General features: G+C 47.4%; 1 protein-coding gene and 1 pseudogene across 1 annotated transcript; one reads left to right on the forward strand and one right to left on the reverse strand.

Annotated features, from left to right (window-relative positions):
- Positions 1-9,241: 9,241 nt before the first annotated feature.
- LOC121448675 lies at positions 9,242-9,805 on the reverse strand (annotated as a pseudogene).
- Positions 9,806-10,124: 319 nt separating this feature from the next.
- On the forward strand, positions 10,125-24,153 carry LOC121447966 (uromodulin-like 1). Its single transcript, XM_041651363.1, is given in 9 exon segments — positions 10,125-10,914; positions 13,399-13,698; positions 15,197-15,402; positions 18,222-18,370; positions 19,185-19,421; positions 21,269-21,428; positions 21,661-21,767; positions 22,894-22,934; positions 24,101-24,153. Coding segments are annotated over 9 exon segments (2,043 nt in total).
- The last annotated feature ends 636 nt before the right edge of the window (positions 24,154-24,789 follow it).

The following is a 24,789-nucleotide window of genomic DNA, read 5'->3' on the forward strand; positions in this document are numbered from 1 at the left end:
TGGGCTTCGCAGTGAGAACTAGTCTTGGGGTTAGTCTGATGAACCCCTTAAGGGCTTCCAATTTAGCGAGGAGGCTGGAGGAGTAGCTGAGAGTATACTGGGGATGGTGGAGGCTTTTGAAATCTCTTTTTCTGTTTCTTTGTTTGTTTGTTTGTTTTGTTTTTCCAAGACAGGGCTTCTCTGTGTAGCCTTGGCCGTCCTGAAACTCACTCTATCGACCAGGCTAGCCTTGAACTCAAAGATCCACCTGCCTTTGCCTACCGAGTGCTGGAATTAAAGGCATGTGCCACCACTGCCTAGCAAGGCTTTTGAAATCTCAAAGCCACCCCCACTAATACACCTCCTCCAACAAGGCCACACCTCCTAATCCTTCCCAAATGGTTCCATTGACTAGGGACCAAGCATTCGAACGCATGAACCTATGGGGGCCATTCTCATTGAGACTACCCCAAAGAAAGCTGAATCAGCATAGGCAGACGATCTGGATTCTCAAGTGTCAGTTGGAAACCCAGACAGTGGAAGATCAATATCCCTGACCCTCAGACACTCTGCTGGTGCTGATGGGGACGCTATGTGGCCCAGAGTTCTGCCCTGCTATTCAGGAAAGGCTGACGCCTAGGGCCTTGGGATATTCACTAGTTGGCACTGCAGTCCCTAGAGGCTCACTGATTGCAGCTGATGGGAAACACTGCCTCACCCCGCCCCTGACTGCATCAGCATAGGTTCTAACTAAAAAGCCCCCTGAGGCCCACGGGCAGTCTGGACAACAGGCAGAGAGGTGGCACTGGTGGCAGCAATACCACTCTGTCTTGCAGTCTGTCCCCTTGTTTGGGCCAGAGCTCCTCCCTAACACCCCCAGGACCATCCATCAGCATGGACATGGGCAGCCACTGGTTTCTGCTGCTTCTGCTGCTCCTAAGTAGGGACAGAGCCTTCAACCTGCCCAGTAAATACCCAACCTCCTTTCCATCCTCCACTTGTAGCTTCTTTTCTGACTGGCCAGAGACGGGAAGAAAGTGCTAAAAAGGCAGGTAATACCTCTCTGGTCGCCAAGGGAAGCTCAGCCACTCCCTAACTAACCTCTTCAGCTGTCTAAAGGGTGTGGGGTAGAGGCGCCAGGGAGTTTTAAAAACAGAATGACCTCTGCGCCTCTGGCCTCTCCCTTGCATCTCTTGCAGAGCGCTATCTTTGTCTGTCGGCCTGCTCCATCCCGTCTGTCTTCTCCTCTGTCTTTCTGTCTGTCCTTCCCATCTGGGCAGGCTAATAGCTGGGTTTTCACTGTGGCAGGTTAATAGCTGAGGCTGTTCCTGCAGGCTGAGGGCTCAGGTGTTCCAGCCTAGCTGCTCTGCCTTTCTCTACGAAGACCAGCCGTCTGCTGCCTCACAGTTTGAGAAAGGAAGGTATTCTGGGTTCTGAGTTCCTAGATCAGCATGAGGGAAGATACAGGCCACACTCTGTGCACCAGCAGCTCCTCAGGTCCACAACTTTGACCAGGGACAGGAGCCTCTATGATAAAGCAATGAAGAAACACACATCAGTAGGTATGGTGACAGCAGCGGGTGGGAGAGCGATGACTCCAAGAGCGGGGTCCACTGTGCCTGTGCCGAGCACTGCGTGATGGCTCCCCTGGCCTTAAGACTCACAGGGTCACAGTGAAGTAGGCACTGTTAGCATCCCTGCTTTGCCGCCATAGAAACTGGGGCTTCCAGTCACCTATCTATTTCCACATCCTCCCAATCACACAGGTCTGACTCCAGAGTCTAAGATACTCCATCGCTAAAGGCAAGGAATCTCAGTCACCATGAAGATTTTCACCAAATTTGAAATTTTGGCCTATACCCAACTAAAATCCCAATAGGGGCTTATAGTCTAAAATCAGTTGACTCTAGTGTGTAAGAAAGGACAGAGGGAAGCTGATTGTGTTAGCACATACCTGGAATCCCAGCACTTGGGGAGCAGAGGAAGGAGGATCAGAAATTCAAAGTCAGCCTAGGCTCCAGTCTCAAAGAATTAAAAAAGTAAAAAACAACAAATAGCATAAAAGAACAGAGGTCAACAATATCTGCGATACTGTGTGTGTCATGTGTGCGCGTGTGTGTGCGTGTGTATGAAGAAGCCTGAAGAGCAATTGGTTGACCCCCCTTGGGAAAAGCATAAAGTCAGGTCAAGTGTGGTGGTACATGCTTGTAATCCCAGCCCTGGGGAGATGGGAGGGTCAGGCATCAGACTGATGGCCTTACAGAAAACAGAGAAGAGTAGGGGAAGGTACCAGGGTCCCAAATCCCAGGCCCTCAGTCCACTGAAAGTCCAAACTATTACTAAGGCCGGGCGATGGTGGCGCACGCCTTTAATCCCAGCACTCGGGAGGCAGAGGCAGGCGGATCTCTGTGAGTTCGAGACCAGCCTGGTCTACAGAGCGAGATCCAGGACAGGCTCCAAAGCCACAGAGAAACCCTGTCTCAAAAAAAAAAAAAAAAAAAAAAAAAAACCAAACTATTACTAAGGTGTCAAAGCCCCCCGAAGCCAGAGTTATAGGGCATCGTCAGCCATGTGACACAGGCATTTGGGGACAGAACTTGGGTCCTGTGGAAGAGCAGCAAGTGCTTTTCTCTGTGAGCTGTGTCTCCAGCCCTCCCACCTGCCCACCAAATACTGCCCCATCCTTTAAAGTGACGGATGATGTGGTGTTAGTGTGGTGGTACAGAAGTAAGCCAGCCGACCGGACGACAGCACGGCGATGTGCTGGTTGCAGAATGCTAGCTCGGTGTGGCACGTCAGTGGGCAAAGATGGACTCCTGCATAGGGACAGAGCAACAGGGTGTCTGCTTAGAAAAAGCATAAAGTCAGATCAGGTGTGCTAGTTCACGTCCGTGATCCCAGCCCCGCGGAAGTGGAGGATCCAGGTGTCAAGGTGAGCATAGAATACCCTGTCTAAAAAAATCCAAAAGGAAAAAAAAAAAAAAGCATGCATTCGAAGCCAATGGAGATAGCTCTCCTTGCAGATACAAACCTAAGTCCCTCTAACAAGCCACCTGCCCTGTTAGCCTGGGCTGTTGTGGCTCCTCTAATTCTGAGCCCAGGAATCTCACTATGCTGAGTGAGCCATGGAGACCAGAGCAAGGGGTGGAATGCCAGCCACAAGGTCACACAAGAAATACAAGACCATGATGGGGACACCCACCGAAACAGCTTACCTGAGCTAATGGGAGCTCACCAACTCTGGCCGGACAGGGGAGGAACCAGCATAGGACCAGACTAGTCCCTCTGAATGTGGATGACAGTTGTATGGCTGGGGCAGACTGCAGGGCCACTGGCAGTGGCACCAGAATTTATTCCTCGTGCTTGTACTGGCTTTTTGGAACTTATTCTCTTTGGATGGATACCTTGCTCAGGCTAGATATAGTGGGGAGGACCTTGGACCTTCCCCAAAGCAATGTGCCTTACCCTCTCTGAGGAGTGGATGAGGGAGTGAGGGAGGTGGAGGGAAAGGAAGGAGGGGAAGGAGTGGGAACTGAGATTGCATATAAAATAAAAAAAAAGATAGTTTGTTTTCTTAAAAAATAAAATTAAAAAATATTAAAAGTTCCTTGGTATGTTTATAGGACTCACATTATATAGATTTACAGTTATGTTCAAATGATGGAGACTGTCTCACAAAAAGAATATTTAAATTTCATTCCCAGTGAAATATACCCTGCAAAATTTATGTGGGTACACTTTAGTTGTAATTTTGAATAAAGTTTTGTTAAGAAATAAAAAGAAAGAGAAAGAAATATATCATAGAATCAGTCCCCACTCCAAGCCTCCCTACTCTTTGTAAGCATCCCAGGCAGCTGCTGCCCTGTGTGGACCCCTCAGCTCTGTACACAAGGAAGATGTCAGAGTAGAGGTGGGTCCGGAGGGGGGGCAGGCCAGTGCCTCTTCAGAGTACTGACGGGAAGGAGGGCTAGCACCTGAATCAGCCCTCGGGTAATTGCTAGGAATCTAGAGCAGGGCATCAGGTGATGGCCCGTTTCTGCCCATTGCCCAGGGGAAAGAGCAAGGTGCCCTGGGGATCTAGTTCAGCATGTGTGTGAGGCCTTTCCTCTCAAGGGAGAGTGGCCAGCTGAGCCTTGGAAATTGGGTGATGTTTTTGTAGGGCTTCATAGCGCAGTTGAGAAAGCAGAGTGAGGGGTCTGATGGTCTGGTTTCAAATGCAGCATCACCACTTCCTTGGGGTGTGACCTTGGAGGGATGCCTTCCCTGTTTCAGCCTTAGTTTCCACGATCTGTTTTCTAGAAATAGCAGGCGTCACCTCAGTGAAAAAACAGCGTATCATTTCCACACTCTGGACAAATGAGAGGGAAAGATGCTGAGCATCCATAACCACCAGTGCTTTAAAACATGTTTATTTTAGTGTGTGTGTGTGTGTGTGTGTGTGTGTGAGAGAGAGAGAGAGAGAGAGAGAGAGAGAGAGAGAGAGAACAGGCTGAGAGTGCATCATCATGGTTCAGTTACAGAAGTCAAGTGATATGATTTTTAAAAATATATTGTTATGACTACCACTATTATCATTCCCCACCGTGTGTGTGTGTGTGTGTGTGTGTGTGTGTGTGTGTGTGTGTGTGTGTGTTGGGGTGGAGTGCACCATGGTGAAGGAAGTCAGATGACAAACCTCAGGAGTGAGTTCTCTTCTACTGGGATACAGGGATTAAACTCAGGCATCACTCTTACTTAATAAACCATCTTACCCATGGCTGCGTTGAAAAAAAAAATTTAAGAAGTAAAATTGTTGGGGGTGGTTTACTTTGTTTTTGCTTTATTTGTTTGAGAAAGGGTTACTTTGTAGATTAGGCTAGCCTGGAACTCACAGATATACGCCTGCCTCTGCCTCCCCATGCTGAGATTGAAAGTTTATCCCATATGCCCAGCTTAGTTTGTTGGGGGTTTTGTTTGTTCTTTGTGTTTTGATACAGGGTCTTGCTATGTAGCCCTGGCTGGCCCCAAACTTGCTTCAAGGCACACCTCCCCTGCTTCCCAGGTGCTAGAATATAGGTATCTGCTACCACATCTGGCTTTTGTGTGTGTCAGTAGTTCTCAACCTGTGGGTCACGACCCCTTGGGGGGGGTCAAATAACCTTCACAGGGGTCACCTAAAACCATCAGAAAACACAGATATTTACATTATGATTCATAGCAGTAGCAAAATTACAGTTATAAAGTAGCAACAAAAATAATTTTAGGGTTGGGGGGGGTCACCACAACGTGAGGAACTGGGTTTAAAGAGCTGCAGCTTCAGGAAGGTTGAGAACCACTGGTGTATATGTTACTAAGGATTGAAGCCAAGGCCTCAAGGTTACCAAAACAAACTTTCTCCCATTGAGCTGTGTCCCCAGCCTGCTTGCATTATTCTGCGTAACACTTTTGTGAGCGCTGGGAACCAAATCCAAGTCTTCGAGAAGAGCAGACAGTGCTCCTACCGGCTAAACGGTCTCTCCAGCCCCCATGTTGCTTTAGTTTTAGATTTATCTATTTATTTATTTAATGTGTATGAGTGTTTTTGCTTGCATATATGTATGTCCAACACAACACGTGTGTGCCTGGTGCCCTTGGCATTCAGAAGAGGGTGTTAGCCCACCTGGGACTAGACTTACAGATGGTTGTGGACCACCATGTGGATGCTCATAACTGAATGTGGGTGTTTTGGGGATCGGTGCTCTTAACCACTGAGCCTCTAGTTCAACTAAGTTCAAACAAGTTATCAAGAAATCAAACACGGAAAGCCAGTCTCGGTGGGCACTCAGGAGGTAGATGCGGGAGGATCAAGGTCAGCCTCTGCCATGTAGTCTGGCCAGCCTCAGATACGTAAGAGCCTGTCTCAACAAAGTAAAAGAAGGAATTCAGTGACAGAGACCATAGGGAATTTAAAGCCACCCTGGGCTCACAGTGAGTTCAAGGCTAGCCCTGTATACAAAGTAGGCTTTTTAAGGCCTTGTCTTTTTTTTTAAATAAAGATTTATTTATTCTACTTTGTTTAATACAAGCCCATAGGGCTGGAGAGATGACTCAGAGGTTAAGAGCACTAGCTGTTCTTCTAGAGGTCCTGAGTGGTGACTCACATCCATATATAATGAGATCTGGTGCCCCCTTCTGGCATGCAGGCATACATGCAGGCAGAACACTGTATACATAATAAATAAATCTTTAATAAAATAAATAAATCTTTAAAAAAAATAGAAGAGGGAGGTGAAACTGTGGTTGGTATGTAAAATAAATGAAAAATTAATAAAAAAGTAGGGGCTAAAGAGATGGCTCGGCAGTTTAGAGCACTGGCTGCTACTCTTGTAAAGGACCTGGATTTGATTCCCAGCATCCTCTAGGTGGCCCACAATCATCTGTAACTTTAATTCAGGTGATCCAACACCCTCTTCTGGCTTCCATGGGCACCAGACATACGCACGGTGCACAGACATACAAGCAAGTGGAACATCTATACACATGAGGCAAATGAACAAAAACAAATAAAAACAAAACAAAACCAAAAACCACAGCAGGGCTGGAGAAGAGATGGCTCAGTGGTTAAGAGCGTGGAGACTGCTCTTCCAGAGGTCCTGGGTTCAGTTCCCAGCATCCACAGCCGCCTGTGGGTTCAGCGTGTGTGCGGGTCTCAGGGGAGCTGACACCCTCGTCTGACCACCAACGGCACCAGGCACACATATACATGCAGGCAAAACACACAAACATATTAAATAAGGAATAAATCCAGCATGAAAACAACATAGAGGACTGAAGAGACCGCTCAGCCACAAGAGCACTGGTGCTCTCGGAGAGGACCTGGATTTGGTTCCCAGCACGCACCCATATGGGGACTCACAAGTGTCTGTAGCTTCAGTTCCAGGGGTTCCAATGCCCCTTTCTCGTCTCTAAGAACACTGCACATGCACGGTGCACATACATACAGGAAAACATGTGTACACATAAAATGTTGGATATGGTGGCACATGCCTTTAATCCCATCACTCAGGAGGCAGAGGCAGGCGAATATCTATGAGTTTGAAGCTCAGCCTGGTCTACATAGTTTGAAGCCAACTTGTGATACATAGAAATACCCCGTCTCAAATAATACATAAATAAGTAACTAGATACAAAGTAGGAATGGTTGGTTCAGTGGTTTGGTGGATAAAATCACTTGCTGCCTAGCCTGATAACCTGAGTTCAAACCCAAGAAACCATGTACATATGGTAGAGAGGAAATAATCCCACACTAGTTCAGAATTACGTATAATAAGGGGTTATTTATTTAGGGGTAGACTCACAGATTACAGTCCTAGATCACAGTCCTCCACACGAACAGGGAACAGGAACCGAATCTAGCAGATAGAAACAAGAACCTGAAGAAAGAGAGCAAATCCATGCTATACAGCTGCATTTATAGTATAAGAGATCACGTCCAAGTGGGCTGGTATCTTAAAGGCTATTGGTTGAAGGAGCTCCCACAGCACCTCCCCCTTTTGTTTAAATAATAGAGTTCCAAACCCAATACAAAACTATGTATACTAGGAACAGATATCAAGTATAAAGTTAGAATTACAACCAGCATAAACAATATTAAGCAAGGAACATATCCTACTGTTTTATTATTAAACATTCTATCCTCAGGAGTCTAAATCTTGTATTGGAAATGGCTTGGATAGATCATAAGAGGACAGTAGCTATGACTATCGAATCTTCAACCCCACTGAAGACCCGAGAAGGAAGATAATATATTACTTGAGTAGGCAGGAAGTGCAATCAAGGAGCTTCCGAAATGTGCAGTAGATGACAGAGACAACTGTCTGCCTGAGCAGTCACCCAAAGTCTCATTTGCAATTTTGAAGCAACCAACTAAGGCCTAGAGTAACTGACAGACGATTTTCAGAGGAAGAAATTGCGCAGGGGCACATACACATATGCACACACTAATTTAAAAAAAAAAAGAAAAGAAAACAAGAGGCATGATTGGCACACGCGGTGATCCCAGCACTTGGAAGGTGGAAGTTGAGGAACAAAAAATACAAAGTCACTCTTGGTTATGTGGGGAAAGTTGGAGGTAAGTTCAAGTGAAAAGAACAACGACCCAGCTGGGCAATGCTGGCACAGGTCTTTAATCCCAGCACTCGGGAGGCAGAGGCAGGCAGATTTCTGTGAGTTGAGGCCAGCCTGGTCTAAAAGAGCTAGTTCCAGGACAGGCTCCAAAGCCACAGAGAAACCCTGTCTCAAAAAACCAAAACCAAACCAAAACAACAACAACAAAAGCAACAACCCAAAAAGCTGGTCACGGTGCCAAGTACCTTACAACCCCAGAACTTAGGAGGCAGAGGCAGGAAGGTGGCCACAGACCCCAGGCCAGTTTAGGTTCTTAGTGAGATCCTGTCTCAACCAATAAAAAAGAACACTTGCCTAATGTACACAAGGCCTTGAGTTTGATTTCCGCACTGCAAAACTAAAGCAGAACCGGTTTCCACATTTGCTAACCGGATTCTCACCCACCCTGGAGTAGCTGTTAACTGAATGAGACTTGCACGCAGTTACAAACTCTCCTCTCTCTGGCATGCAGCAGTTTAAAAAATTAAGAGCTTTATTCTTTGAGACTTTTATAGCCCATGTCACCTCCCCTCCCTCCCTCCTCCCAGACCCTTCCTCCTTATTTCACTTTGTGTCCTTTTGTTGTTTTGAAGACCTTGTCTCGAGTAGACACTTTCCAATCTTTCTGCACCCTCCTCTCTGGCCTTGGGTAAAGGGGTGTGTTTCAGGTGCAGCCACTGGGGCTGGGCACTCCAAGGTCAGTTCTCTGCATTTTGCCCGGTTGTGACTTTCTGGCCCGGTTGTGACTTTCTGGTAACGGTGTCCATCTGCTGCATAAAAAGCTCCTTTGATGAGCGAGAGCTACACTTGTGCCTGGGTTGGAGGGTGAGTATTTCAAAGGCAGTTAGGAAAGTGGCCACAGTAAGCTCCTCAGCCAGCATCTGAAACCCATCAGGGGAGCGCCGGCACATAACAGTGTGAGCTTTTCATTTTCTCTTTTTTTCCTTCTTTCCTCCCTCCTTCCCTCCCTCCCTCCCTCCCTCCTTCCCTCTCTCTCTCTCTTTCTTTTCCTTTTTTTTTTTAACAGATCTTGCCTCAAGTTTGTTTGTAAAAACAGTGGAGGTTCCTGACCATCTGTGAATAGTGCATAGGTGTGTCACGCCAGTCCGTCTGTCTTCACATTGGCAAACAGAAACCTTTATTTTGGGACCTTCACAGGGACCTGGGCACCTTTGGGAGCTTGAGCTGGAGCTGAGGCCTCTGCCTTGGTTTGAACCTTGGGCTTTGGTTTTTGGAGTCGACGCCCCTTGGCCATGTAGCTTCTAATCTGACTTCCAAGCTTGGGGTGAGCAATGAAAGCCAGATGGCTGAGTTTGCGGCTGGGGCCCTTGGCCTTCACCACCTTGGGCTTCACTGGGGCCTTGCTGGCCTCTGCACGTGTGCCCATGGCCTTTGCCCGTCTGCCTTGCATCTTCTTCAGGCCTTTTCTTCTTGTGCTCCTTGGCAAAGCTCATGTAGATTCATATCTTTGTGACTGGGGTTTCTTGGTGCCATTTCTGTGCCATTTTCAGGACTGGTTGTGTGTGGTGTGGTTCTTGAACTTAACCAAGTCTGAATGGTAACTGGGAGCTCCTGAAGCATCTGTGACCCGAAGAGAAAGTGCGTGTGCGAGCTCGTTACATGGACTAACGTAGCTGTTGTTTTCACTAGATGTCCTCAGTAGGAGACTTGGAGGCAGAGCACTGGGGGGAAAGGAAGGCATGGTGGTTGGTGTCTTTATTTTTGCTGCTGTTGTCATTTCTGTAGGTGGTGATTCAGTCTGGGTGCTTGCCTCAGACTCACCCTCCACAGAGAGCTCGGTGAGTAACAGAAGTCTGCCCTATCCATCTACAAGTTCAAGTCTGCCTCACAGTACGAAAGGCCACGACTCCACAGAAGAACCCAACAGCTCGTCAGTGACTGAGACACCGACATCTAAGTCACAAGATCAGATGACATCACCTACTCTTCCAGCGTCACCCCAGAGCAGAGGCACAGCAGGGCCCACAGAACAGATGACATCAACGGTACACACCCCTGCCATGACAGTCACTAAGAGCATGTCACTGTCAGATTCCACAATGACCTCTGCAGTAAAGGAATCGATAGTGACATCCAAAACCACAGTTTTATTCAGCTTGGCCATTTCAGCTGAGACCCCACAACTGAATCAAATTCCACTGTCATCAACACTGGACAAAGCCAGGGACACACACGAACCTTTACCCACAACAACCATGGCAGTTACAAACACCTCTTCACCCACAACAGTCGCCCTGGGGACAACTGTTCTCAGCACAGCCACAGCTGAGACTCAGGAAAAAGACACTGCAGCTGTACCCCCAACCCCAGCGACAACCCCCACAACAAGCAAACCACCAGACCCACCGCGCAGCTTTGTGACACAGACGCCTTCCCAGCCAGCACAGATGACCTCTGATGCTGGCAGGGCTCTAGACACAACTCCATCACCACCAAAGTCCACTGGAACGGGATCATCAGTGCCCCCAAGCTCCGGGGACACAGACGGGACCATGGCAACACCTTCAATGGCATTAAAAATATTAAGCACACCAGAGGACGCCATCCCAACATCCGGAACTGGGACACCTACTGCTCCTGAGAAGTCAGCTTTAACTCCACCCTCATCAACGCTGGACAAAGCCAGGGACACACACGGACCTTTACCCACGACAACCATGGCAGTTACAAACACCTCTTCACCCACAACAGTCGCCCTGGGGACAACTGTTCTCAGCACAGCCACAGCTGAGACTCAGGAAAAAGACACTGCAACTGTACCCCCAACCCCAGCGACACCCCCCACAACAAGCAAACCACCAGACCCACCGCGCAGCTTTGTGACACAGACGCCTTCCCATTCTGCACAGATGACCCCTGATGCTGGCAGGGCTCTAGACACAACTCCGTCATCACCAAAGTCCACTGGCACTGGAACGGAATCATCAGTGTCTCCAAGCTCCGGGGACACAGACAGGACCATGAAGACATCTTCAATACCCACTGCTCCTGAGAAGTTATCTTTAACACCACCCTCATCAATGTTGGACAAAGCCAGGGACACACACGAACCTTTACCCACGACAACCATGGCAGTTACAAACACCTGTTTACCCACCTGTTGTAATTAGGAGCAGCGGGGCTGCGTCCCCAGCACCCCGGCTGCCCACATGGCTAGCTTATGCTCCGAAATAATTACACGGAAACAGTATTCTTTTAAACACTGCTTGGCCCATTTCTATCTAGCCTCTTCTAGGCTAACTCTCGCACCTGGACTAGCCCATTTCTAATATTCTATGTAGCACAGCTAGGTGCGCTTACCGGGAAGATTCTAGCCTACGTCCATCCTGGGTCGGAGCTTCATCGCATGTGTCTGCCCAGGAGCCAGGAGCATGGCGTCTCTCTGAGGCGTCTGCTCCTGAGAGGAGAGCTGTTGAGTCTGAGTTCACTTCCTCTTCCTCCCAGCATTCTGTTCTGCTTACTCCACCCATGGGAGTAAGCACCCATGTTCTAACCTATGAGGGCCAGCCAAGCAGTTTCTTTATTTTTTTAACCAATGACCTTCCTCCATCACTTCCCCTTTTTCTGTTTAAACAAAAAGAAAGGAAGGCTTTAACTTTAACATAGCAAAATTACATATAACAAAACAGTTATCAAGTAAAAATTACAATAATCTTTATCATAACTAAGGAAAATTATAACTATAACTAACTATTCTTAACTCCATCAAAGACTCCAGAAAGATACAATATTACCCAAGCAAACAAGAAAAAAGCAACTTTTAAAACTCTAGAAATGACAGAGACATCTCGCTGCCTGGACAGTCACCCAAAGTTCCTCCGTACCGTTGGGGCATCCATCTTCGGCCTACAGGCCCATGGTATCCAGAGACATTTCCATGAAGCAGGACATTTCAAAGTCAGTTCAGTCACTATCTGTTGTGTCCGGCAGAATGTCTCACAGACTCTTTCATGAATCAGGAACCCCGAAAGATCATCTCACCTTTAGGCAAGTTCAGTAGTCCTCTCTCTGTGGGTTCTCTGTGTCCAGTTTATGCAATAGTCCAGGCAAGAACAGTTTCTTGCCCAAATGGCTATCAAACTCCATAAGGATCCTCTTTGATGCCCATCTTCTTCTTGAAGTAGATTGGTGCTGCCAGGAGCAGAGTGTCTCATTGTCATGAAAAGTCCTAAGTTATTAAAACATTTAAAATGCCATATTCTATAATCTTTGAAAAATATGAAGAATGCCTAACTAAAATATATCTATGTACATCTAGAAAATCTTAACTAACATGACTACAAACTTGACTATTATGATTATCTATTAACAATCTATATTTCTAATTATACATTACATTTTTAAATGAACTACACAATCACAATATCTTAATCAATAGCAGAAATATGCATATACATATAACAAAATTGACCTTAAATTTCTATCAATAAAGCAAAATCTATACTAATGCAAATTATTCATATCTATATCATATCCCCCTTTAAATGTTAAAGAACGTTTATAAACCATATTTGGGAATATGGGCGCAGTTTTTTCTCTCCAAACTGCTTCCTGCTGAATGGGGGCGTTGTTAATTAGGTCTTTCATGATATAACCTGTGTGCTAGTTTCATCTCAGTTGGCAGTTGAGCGAAGCAATTTTCTGAAGGTGTTCACACCAACCCTTCAGGAGGGCGTGGTCCATCATACCAAATCGGAATAGAAGAAATGAACAGGGTCTCATCCTCTGTGAAAACAAAATAAGAAACTCCTTTCCAAAGCATCATGTCCTTAGATCCAAATTTCAAATTCAAGGCATTTTCAAAATATCTATGTTGGATTAGTTCAGCAGCATTTATAAACAAATATCTTTTGGCATCTGTTGCTCCTTCCTCAGCATTTAAACAATTCAAAGAGAGCATAATAGCATACAGTATCAAAATTCTCTGTCTATTTTCCATCTTTGTGCCCTTTATTTATTTGTGGACGTAGGCTAGAATCTTCCCGGTAAGCGCACCTAGCTGTGCTACATAGAATATTAGAAATGGGCTAGTCCAGGTGCGAGAGTTAGCCTAGAAGAGGCTAGATAGAAATGGGCTAAGCAGTGTTTAAAAGAATACCGTTTCCGTGTAATTATTTCGGAGCATAAGCTAGCCAGGCGGCCGGGGTGCTGGGAACGCAGCCCCGCCGCTTCCTATTTCAACACCCACCACAGCCTCCCTGAGGACAACTGTTCTCAGCACAGCCACAGCTGAGACTCAGGAAAAAGACACTGCAGCTGTACCCCCAACCCCAGTGACAACCCCCACAACAAGCAAACCACCAGACCCACACAGCTCTGTGACACAGACGCCTTCCCAGCCAGCACAGACAGACTCAAGCATAGGCACTGGTACAGCCCAGTCACCTGAACATCCCACAGGTCTCGTCCATAACGGCTCAGAGACAACCAAATCCTCCACTATAATTGGGACCAGTCCAGCACCCCCCAGCTCAAGCCAAAGTAGTGGTCCAGGGGGTGGTGCCTCTGCTTTGGATGAGTATCTAGACAGCACCAGAGGCTGTATGTGCAACAAGAGCTACTATTCCCACTTGGGCAAGTCTGAATAATCCTTCCAGGAAGTCTATTGCTGCTGCTTCTCTTCCTCCTCCTCTTTCTCACTGATTTTAATTTATGTGCATGGATGTAAATATGTAAATAACATGAATAACACGTATGAATGAACCAGATAACTGGCCAGGACGAGTGCAGTCAGGGAACTCCGAGAAGGCTCAGCAGAACCCTGTCCAAAGAAGCTGGTAAGACATGAGCATGGAATATGAGTCCATTCAGAGTTGGCTGAGCAGATGAGACCATCTACCTTGCCCCACCCCCAGCCTGCAGCCCCCAGGGCCTGAACTGCTGTCCAGGTACTGATAGGGATTACAGGTATATATGACACGCCCAGCTTTGGTACACACACACACACACACACACACACACCAGGTTCTAGCGTCCAGCTTGGAATGAGAGAAAAATTGGGGAATAAACAAATTAACCCCTTGAAACCCCAATCTTGCCAGACAAGTTAGAGACACCAGCTGCCTTCGCTAACGTCAGTCTCTTTCACTGAGGCCCAGACCAGGCTTCCTTGGTTCCCTGGGGGTTGAAAATTGAAGAGTGTTGCAGGAACACGGAGCCACCTCCTCCTTTTCTTTTTACCTTTCTGGCTCTGCCTCCGGGCTTCTTCTATTCCTGTGTCCACTGCCCAACCCTCAGGCTACCTGGCTCCAAGATGGGAGCCTCCCCCCCCCCCCCCCCCCCCCCCCCCCCGCAAGCTTTGTTGTTTAGTCAAGGTCTCTTAGTCCAGAGTTGCCCTGACCACTGAAGACAAGACGAGCTTCAGCTCCTGATCTTCCTGCCTCTGCCTCCTAAATTCTGGGATTACAGGCAGCCGCCATCAAGCCCTGTCATGTGGCACTGGAGATCAAATGATGCCAGCAAAGCTCCTTCCCAGCTCCCGCAGACGCTTTGTGACCCAGGCACTAATTCTCGGAAAAGAGATCTTAAGGACCTGTGAGGGCCAGGATCAGGATCCTACAAGACATGTGTGAGATCTGTATGTGTGTGTGTGTTGGGGGGCAGGGGGTTGAGACAGGGTTTTTCTGTGTAGCCCTGGCTGTCCTGGACTCACTCTTTAGACCAGGCTGGCCTCAAACTCACAGAAATCCACCTGCCTCTGTCTCCTGAGTGCTGGGATGAAAGGCATGCACTTCCACACCCAGACATGTTTACAATTTTAACAATTATTATGTGTGCATTGTGTGTGTGTGTGTGTGTGTATTGGGGGTACACTTGCTATGGTGAAGAGGTCAGAGGACAGCTTTGTGAAGTCACTCCTTTCCTTTCACCTTTCTGTGGGCCCTGGGAATTGAACTCGGGTCTCCATGGCAAGCCTTTACCTACTGAACCATTTTGCTGGCTGTATTTAAGGGAGTGGAGAGTGGGCAAATATCCCCCGTCTTCTTCACCCACCTGAGGAAAATTATTCCTTCTCATGGTATCATCCCAGGATCCTCAAGAGACCCTGCCCCTGGCTCTTGTTCCTGTGCAGAACTATCCAGGGAGATAGGGACCCTGCGCTGCAAACCAGAGGTCATTGAGGTGGCTCTGAGGAGCTGCTTCTTGAAGCATCAGCACTGGGTCCTGAAGAAAGATGTCTTCTCGGGGTGTTCCAGTACCAATACAACAGACCAGGGTCGCCGGGTCCAGGTCTTTCAGTTGGAGAAGAAGGAAGGAACTTGTGGACTCCACATCTCTGTAAGCTGACCCTCAACTCTAGGGAAAGGGGAAAGTCCTGGGGCAGAGCTGGGAAAACTGTGGGGGCGGGGCCAGGAAGCTTGTGGGCGGTGTTGGGAAGGCACGGGGTGGGGAAAGCTCTGGAGACTGAGCTGAGACAGGAGAGGTTGGGTAACTCTTGTCTTGGGTGGTCTCAAATCTTAGCCATCAGATCAGTCTTGTTGAAGAAAATGGCCAATCTGTCTCCAGAATGGGAATGCCTTTACCTGTGCTGTATTTGCTGAATTGGGGTCTTGGTTCCCAAACTCTCAGCCATGAAACACTTTAAAAGAGCAAGCACAAGCAGTTTTTTACTGATTTCTGTCCAAATGCCATGTCTATCAATTTATTTTTAATGGTTCTAATCTTGAGAAGTTCTCATTATAGATGAGGAATCCATAGCTCAGAAAATCTAAGGGATTTTCCCAAATTACAGTTGGAACTTGAGGTAATTCTCCTGCCTCAGCCCCCTGAATCCTGGGATTACATGCCTGCACCAGCATTCAGAGACTAGTTTTATAAGGACAACGTAATTCACATAAATAATAGAATGCCGCCAAACAACAGCAGTGCCCCTAAAGCCCCATCTCTTGATCAGAACTCATCTTTTTTTTCTTCTTCTTCTTTCCTTCTTTTTTCTTTCTTTCTTTTTTCTTTTCAGTGCTGGAGAGACTTAATGTGTGCTAGACAAACACTCTAAAACTGAGATACATCCCCAGCCCTAGAACCTGGAATTCTTTTTTTAATTTAATTAACTAATTTTTAATTTATTTATTTAGAGATACACTCTCACTATGTAGCCCTGGCTGGCACAGAACTCACTATATAGACCAGGCTGGCCTAGAACTCACAGAGTTCCACCTCCTCTACCTCCCAGTAAGCACTAAAGGTGTGCACCACCACACCTGGCCCAGATTTAGTTTTTTCTTTTTGTTTGTTTTGTTTTAGAAACAGAGTCTCTCTATGTGGTCATGGATATCCTGGAACTTTCTATGTAGACTAGGTTGGCCTCTGCCTCCCCAATGATGGGGTTTAAGATAGATATCATTACACCTAACTCCAACTTAGAATTCTCTCTCTCTCTCTCTTGTTTGTTTTTTGCTTTGTTTTGTTTTGTTTTTGAGACAGGGTTTCATTGTGGAGCTGTCCTGAAACTAGCTGTGTAGACCAGGCTAACCTCGAACTCACAGAGATCCCCTGCCTCTGCCTCCAAAGTGCAGGGATTAAAGGTGTGTGCCACCACCAGCCATCCAGACTTAGAATTCTTTTTTTTTTTTTTTTTTTTTTTTTTTTTGGTTTTCCGAGACAGGGTTTCTCTGTGGCTTTGGAGCCTGTCCTGGAACTAGCTCGGTAGACCAAGCTGGTCTCGAACTCACAGAGATCTGCCTGCCTTTGCCTCCCAGATTTAGAATTCTTTTTTTTTTTTTTTTTTTTTTTTTTTTTTTGGTTTTTCGAGACAGGGTTTCTCTGTGGTTTTGGAGCCTGTCCTGGAACTAGCTCTTGTAGACCAGGCTGGTCTCGAACTCACAGAGATCCGCCTGCCTCTGCCTCCCGAGTGCTGGGATTAAAGGCGTGCGCCACCACCGCCCGGCCAGATTTAGAATTCTTAACAGCTCAGGGATCCTATTTTTTTCCCAAGAGATTCCAAAAATGCAAATTGGCACCAATAAGCCCAGAACTAAGAAAACTAAGGTAGGAGGATTGCAAGTGTCAGGATAGCCTGGGCTACAGAGCAAGATATTCTTCCTGGGCAGTTAAGACTTCACATTGCAGCCGGGCGGTGGTAGCGCACGCCTTTAATCCCAGCACTTGGGAGGCAGAGGCAGGCGGATCTCTGTGAGTTCGAGACCAGCCTGGTCTACAAGAGCTAGTTCCAGGACAGGCTCCAAAACCACAGAGAAACCCTGTCTCAGAAAAAAAAAAAAAGAGTTCACATTGCAGAGGACATGAGTTCTCCCAGCACCAGCGCCAGCAGCTCACAATCATTTAAAATCCAGATCCAGAGGTTCTGGCGCCCTCTTCTGTCCTCTTCAGGAACCTGCACTGTGAAACTCATTCAGGTAGAGGGGTACGCACATGTGCATGATTTTCAAAATAAAATAAGCCTTGAAAATGCTCTCTTAAAACAACCACCACACTATCACACCAAAAATAAAAACAGCCCAGATGCGGTGGTGTGTGCAGATAGGCTCAGCACTTGGGAAGCAGAGGCAGGGGAGGGTTCAAGACCATCCTTGGGTACATAGTTGGACACTAGTTTGGGCTACATAATGCCCTGTCTCAAAATAAAGTAAAATAAAATAAATATTAACATTTTAGGACCATGGAGTAAGAACCTCCATTGGCAACTCTGAGTTCAATTCCCAGCACCATAGACATTGGGCATTGTGACATAAACTGTTAATCCTGGTACTTGGGAGGTGGAACCAGACATGTCAGGAGTTCAAGACCTTCCTCAGCTACATAGTCACAAAGACCAGCCTGGTCTACATGAGACCCCATCTCAAGAGAAGAAACTTAGAACCATGGCTCGGGGGATAAAGTGATGGTTCCTGGAGTCAGAGTGCTGTTGGATTTAAGCTGTCACTTGCTGGGGACATCTTTTAACCTTTCTGAGCCTTCTTTTACTCTTTTATAAAATGGGGCCAATAAAGGAGAGCTGTGTTCAAGCCAGAGAACCAGGCTCAAAGAACTTCGGCTACAGCTTTTATTGAAATAAACACCTTGTTGCCAGAGAGGATAGGAGGTGTTGACCCCAGGGACTTGTGGGTAGTGTCTGCTCACCTACCTGTCTTTTCTAGACCAACGTCAGCCATGCCCTGCACTCTGTGAATGTGCACCTTGAACAGGCTCGCCTTGGCTCTGGCTCCAGAGTGCTCCACCTCAGCTGTACGTACCCCCTGGTGGTGAACGTCAGCAAGCTCGTCTCCTACCAGGAGGCCTCCATTCCGTGAGTTGCGTCCCACCAGCTGTCTCTGCAGCTAGGCCACCCCCAGGTTCTCACTGCTACCTTGAATCTAGCCAAAGCCTCAACACTCTCGAGAAATCGGCCCCCACACTCACCCACCATATGTAAGCATCTCTTACATGGACCGAGAAACAGGATGCTTCTGGGAAGAGATGCGTTATGGATTGTTTACATAAATTACCATGAAGTTAGATACCTGCCAAGGTCTGGGGACCTATGATGTGACACTTCATAGTTTATGTGGTCCATGAGGAAGGTGACCAGGTTTGCTCCTCCCTGGCCATCTTTTCTTCTTTATATATATATATATAAATATAAATATATATATAATTGTTTGTTTTTTGGTTTTTTGAGACAGGGTTTCTCTGTGGTTTTGGAGCCTGTCCTGGAACTAGCTCTTGTAGACCAGGCTGGTCTCGAACTCACAGAGATCCGCCTGCCTCTGCCTCCCGAGTGCTGGGATTAAAGGCGTGCGCCACCACCGCCCGGCTTCTTCCTTTTATATTTATTGGAGACCCCCAAACATCCCACCGCAGATGGTGACCTCATGGAAGCTGCCTTGCAGAGTTCCCTCCCTTATTCTTTAAGGCAGGATCTCCCATTGGTCTCATACTCATCAAGCAGGGCTAGCCTGGTTGACCAGCAAGCCCTGTGGGTCTGCCTGTCTCTCTAGTGGTAAGTTCACAAGCACGCCATTATGCCTGGGCTTGATCTCAGATCCTCGGGCTGTACAATAGGGCGCTTTTACCCACTCCCTTCCCTCTGAGGGCTCACTCTTGTTTCTCTTTGGATACAGCATTATCCATATTCCTGGCACTGGAGAGACTGTCATCACCCTGAGTGTCTTCACAGACCTTCAACTCCACAAACCACTCCAGGACCGTGCAGCTCCCGTGGGCATGCCCCTCTACGTGGTCCTCAAATCCACCAGCAGTGATCCTGACCGGTTTGCGCTGGTGGCTAATTAGGTCTTTGCCAGTGACAATCTCTCCAACACAGTGGCTAAGGCCACCTATCATTTTGTGAATGAGAGGTAAGGACCAATCAGGCTCCAGCTCTTGGTCTGTGACTTAGGCAGGTACTTTGTTCCCATGAGCACAGACCCTCCCCCCCATTCTTTTCAGTATCTCTGGCAAACAAAATGGGGGAGGAAGGAAGGGATTGGGAAATGCTGGTTGAGTGAATGCATTCAGCCGCATTTTACAGATGAGTAAACTGAGGCCCAGGGAGATTAAAACCTGCTCAAGATCTCACAGTCAAAAGGTGAGATTCATTTCTTCTATTTGTTCACCCAGACAGTTATTGAGGACCTATGATGAGATTTAGAAATATCGCATTACCATGCCAGAGTGCCATATGCTATGTTGTTATTGAAGTAGTCTACATGGAATAGCTAATGACAGCTAATAATTTAGTTATTTACAAATAATATTTATGTCATGCTGGATGTAGTTTGAGTCACATCACCCTTATCAATTAATTTAAATCTTACCACACACTGTGACATAGTTCTATTTTGATTAGCATCTTACACGAGAAGCTAAGACTCAGTTCAGGTGCATGGGAGGTGACGGTGTTCAGTGTTGAGCACAGTCGGGTCAGAGTTGAGCCTCTTAGTCGGGTGTGCTGGTTTATGCCCCAAATCCAAGTACTTGGGAGGCTGAGACAGAGGAATTACTTAGAATATCAGGTTAGACAAGTAAGACAGCAAGACCCTATTTTTTTGCTTTGTTCTATTTTGTTTTATTTTCAAGACATGGTTTCTCTGTAGCTTTGGAGCCTGTCCTGAAATTAGCTCTTGTAGACTAGGCTGGCCTCAAACTCACAGAGATCTGCCTGTCTCTGCCTCCTGGGTGCTGGGAGTAAAGGCGTGCACCATCACTGCCTGGCATGGCAAGACCTTTTTAAAAAACATAATTATAAAATAAAATAAAAACTGGGTATGATGGTGCATGCCTGTAACCTAAGCAATAAGAAGGGAGATAAGAAGGGAGATGTAGGGTGATTGAGAAGTAAAAGCTGCCTTCAGCTACATAGAGCCAGGACAGCTTGTGCATACCTGATATCCTGACTCACAATGAGAAGAGAAAGAGAGAGAGAGAGAGAGAGAGAGAGAGAGAGAGAGAGAGAATGTCTTACTTCCATATCAAATTTCAATAATATTGACAATAGTTTTCGTAGAAGCATAGGGATTGCTCATCAGCACACAGAGCATCCCAGGAAGGATTATTTCCTCCGCTGCACAGATGAGAGCAGAGGGCTGAGTGTGACCAAGGGCTGGACATGCTCAGTGTGGTCCCGAAACACACTCTTGAATTTGTTCTAGCCTGTAATAAGCTTTTCCTCTATTCCTGAGGTTCTGGGGTTCCCACCGGGGGCCAACATCGTGCTAGAACACCCTGGCCCAAATTTGAGGACCTACCTAACATCTCCAAACCTAAGTTTCCTCCTTTTTTAAAAAAAGAAAGGGAAGGGTAGGGGACTGGAGAGCTGGCTCAGCAGTTAAAAAGCACTGGCTGCTCTTGCAGAGGACCTGGGTTGGGTTCACAGCACCCACATGGCATTACAACCATCTGTAACTCCAGTTCCAGGTTATGGAACAGCACCCTCTTCTTACCTCCGTGGGTACTGTACTTCCTTGCTGCACAGACATGGGCAGGCATAAGATAATAAACACTTAAAAATGGGAGCAGTCAAAAGTATGGTCATCCTCAGAATATGGTTGTGGGAATGAAATTAATCTATGTAAAGTTAGTTCTCAGCAGGAACACCCACAATTACACAGAACACGTTAAAGTGGCCGAAATCAAACTTTGCGTGTTGACACCTGGGACCCCAAGCCTGGTCCCAAAGATCAGCGCTAGGGCTTTCTCCCCACAGCTGCCCAGTCGGGGACCGGCTGCTCCAGGACTTGAACAATGGAGCCTCCATACAGGTGACACTGGCCTTCACTCTGTCGCGATTCTTGAATAGCGACACGCTCTACCTACACGCCCAAGTGACCCTCTGTGACAAGCAAGCGTCCCGCCCATGCCAGCCGGTGAGTGGGGTTCCTGAAGCCCAGCCATGCAGCCGGGACTAGACCCAGGGTGGTCATGTGATTGTGTGCTGGCCTCCTTTTCCAGGGACTGCCTGGGCTGGGGAAGACTTAAAGCATTTGAAGCCCTAGATCTTGTAGGTGGAAATGGGAAAGCTTATTTGAGTTGTGGGGTACTGGAACCCGTGTCTTTGAGGTCCTGGAAAACGTCCCCACACTGTCTTGTCACCTACAGTCTTGTAGTGGGAAGAATTCCCTGCGGAGAAATTCACCCTGGGACTCTCGAGTTGGGACCCGTCTGGAACCTGGCAGTAGCAAGTGGATCGTATTTGGGCCTCTCCAATGGATGGACCTTTGGAGGGCGTCCCCAGCTCCTCTGCCAAGACCTTCCTAATGTGTTGTCCTGAGACCCTGAGCTTCCACTGAGTCGCCCCTCACCTTCATGTCTTCACACGCTTGCCCTGTACCCAGAGTCCTCTCTGAGCCCACATTCTCCCTCTCTCTGGACAAGTCCTTGCAACCACCCTGGCCTCTTTGCGCTCATCTTAGTTTCTCTGCCCGTTACTGTGGGAAATCACACATACGGACGCAGCTTAAAGTTTCCTGTGGCTCATGGTTCAAGGGTCCCGTGCAGTGTGTCAGGGGATCATGGCAGCAGGATTGCTGGCTTTCTCGCCTCACATCTGCAGCCAGGAAGCAGAGAGCCAGGAACACACGCTAGTGCTCAAACTCACTTTCTGCGTTTTCAACAGTTCAGGGTCCCCTGCCCAGAGAACTGGTGGCTTCACTACAATTAAGATGGTTCTTCCCACATCAACTAATGTAATCGAGATACTTCCACACAGGCATGCCCAAGGGACCCATCTTCCAGGTGACTCTAGATTCTGCCAGGTTGGCAACACTAACCCATCATGCCACTCTCAGGTCTGGGCCATCTTCATTTCCAGCGTCTCTCTAAAACATGTTTTTAAATTTTACGTGTATGAGTGTTTTGTCTACATGTATGCCTGTGGACCACCTGTGTGCCTGGTGTCCCCTCGAGGCCAGAAAAGGGCATTTGATCCTCTGGAATTGGAGTCACAGATAATTGTGAGTCACTTTGTGGGTGCTGGGAATTGAACCTGCATCCCCTGAGAGAGCATTCAGTGCTCTTAACCACTCCAGCCACTCAGACACTCAGACACTCTATCTCCTTTCCTGCCAAGCAACCCACTCTGCTCATGCTGTCTTTCACGCCAGGCTCTCTTTAGTCATTACTCCTGGCCCGGTACTCTCTCTCCTTTCTAGTCTGTAAGAGTCCTTTTGTCCTCACTGGGAAATCCCACGCTTTTGGGAATTCCAGGATATCTCATCCTTCTGAATCCCAGTTTTCCAAAATCTGCCAGCCTTTTTTGTCTAATCCCGGTGGAATGGTGGGTGAGTGCTGGCCATGTCCGGGGCACTTGGAACCCAACCTCTCTTCTCGTGTGGTTGCAGAGCCCAGAGCCTCCAGCAGCAGGAGCAGAGCAGGTTAGTACAAGAGGACCGCTCTAGTGAAGTAAGTTCTCACGTGACACGCTCAGGCTGCTGGTCATTTTGCATGCTGTTTCTTCTCCTGAGCTATGCGGCCAAGAAGTCAATTAACCTCTCTCAGCTGGAATAATATATGGCAGAATTAATGTGAGGCTGTTGCTTTATCCGGTCTCAAAAAATCTGAAACTACCCAGAAATGATTCCGAGTAAGGGTTGAAGATTTCAAGTGCCCTGGGTACCGTGGAGCATGCCTGAGCCCAGAAGCTTTGAGTCAGCCTGTTCAAGATAGCAGACCCTGCTCCACATAAAGCCAGGTGTGGTGGCTTACCCTGGAATCCCGGCACTTAGGAGGTGCAAGCAGGAGAGTTAGGTGTTTAAAGCCCACTCTTGGCTACAGAGCAACTTTGAGGCCAGCCTGGACCATGTGTCTCAAAGAAAAAGAAAAAACAGCAGTGTATTTAATAACACTCCTAACTGAGGCTGCTCTGTGAGTACAGGTACTTGATGCTAAGCTTGATGGCCTGAATTCTATCCCTGGGACCCATGTATGGATAGAGGGAACCCAAGAATATGTCCTCTGACCTCAACCTGTACACCACAACATGCACACATAAGTAAATAACTGGAATAAAAAGAAATATTTAAAAAGGCTCATAAACTCTGAAAGCTCCTCAAATCCCACTTTTAATACTTATTTTTATTTTAAATTCTGTGTATACATGCTTGTGTGATATGCACGTGAGTGCTGGCATCCGTGGAGGTCAGAGGTGACCGACTGCCCTGGGACTGAAGTTACAGATTACTGTGAGCTGTCTGATGTGGCTGCTGGGAACCAAGCTGAGGACCTCTGCAGAGCTATGTGCTCTTAACTGCTGTGCTGGGAACCAAGCTGAGGACCTCTGCAGGAGCTATGTGCTCTTAACTGCTGTGCCACCTCTCCAGCCCCCCTTAGTCTATTTTGTAATCATTTCTTTTTTTTAATATTTATTTATTTATTTATTATGTATACAATATTCTGAAGGCACCAGACGTCATTACAGATGGGTGTGAGCCACCATGTGGTTGCTGGGAATTGAACTCAGGACCTTTGGAAGAGCAGGCAATGCTCTTAACCTCTGAGCCATCTCTCTAGCCCCCCGTAATCATTTCTTTCTTTCCTGCAGGAGCCTGGATGTCCATCTTGCTCCTGATGGTGACAGGCTGGATGCTGGACTAAAATCTGTTCCAGCCTCCCCACTCTAACACGAGCGCTTAGTGTCTAGTTTACTTGCCTCAGCCGAGGATGGAGCAGAGGAAGACTTGATGAGAGGCAAGTGTGACCTCTGTTAGGCACCAGAGGAGCTGACCTCGGTAGGGAAGACTGTGGCGACTGCCTGGTGAATTACGCTCTCTTGTCATGCCTTTGTTTCCTATCCTTGTAGCTCTTAGGGGAGGGTGTGTGATTAGACCACTCAACATGAGGGGGAAAGTAGAGAGTTTATGGCCAATAAACACACAGAATTCTACTTTTTCTGACGTGTCTGTATAATTTGACCTTAAGGCCTCAGTGCTCCAGGTTAATGGACTGAAGGGTTGGAAAGGGAGGACGGGGGTGGCGGCCACATTTTTCCTTTGGGGCTTCCTCTCCACACAGGTAAAATGGAAGTGTTGACCTGATCAGCTTGGGAATCATTCTCAGGAAATCCTTGGGCCTTAGTCAGCTACTTTCTCTCTTTTTATTTCTCTGCAAAATGGCCGTCCTGTTGCCCAAGCCTTTTCCTCCTATAGCTTGGTAACTCGTGGCTGCCTTAGGCCACCTTTCCTATTTGAGAGCGATACAGCCACAGTGTTCGTGCTGTCGTCCCTCATTCGT

Source organism: Microtus oregoni, unplaced genomic scaffold (assembly GCF_018167655.1).
Source record: "Microtus oregoni isolate MIOR12 unplaced genomic scaffold, Mior012 000005F_ref0000423, whole genome shotgun sequence".
Classification (NCBI taxonomy): Eukaryota; Metazoa; Chordata; class Mammalia; order Rodentia; family Cricetidae; genus Microtus; species Microtus oregoni.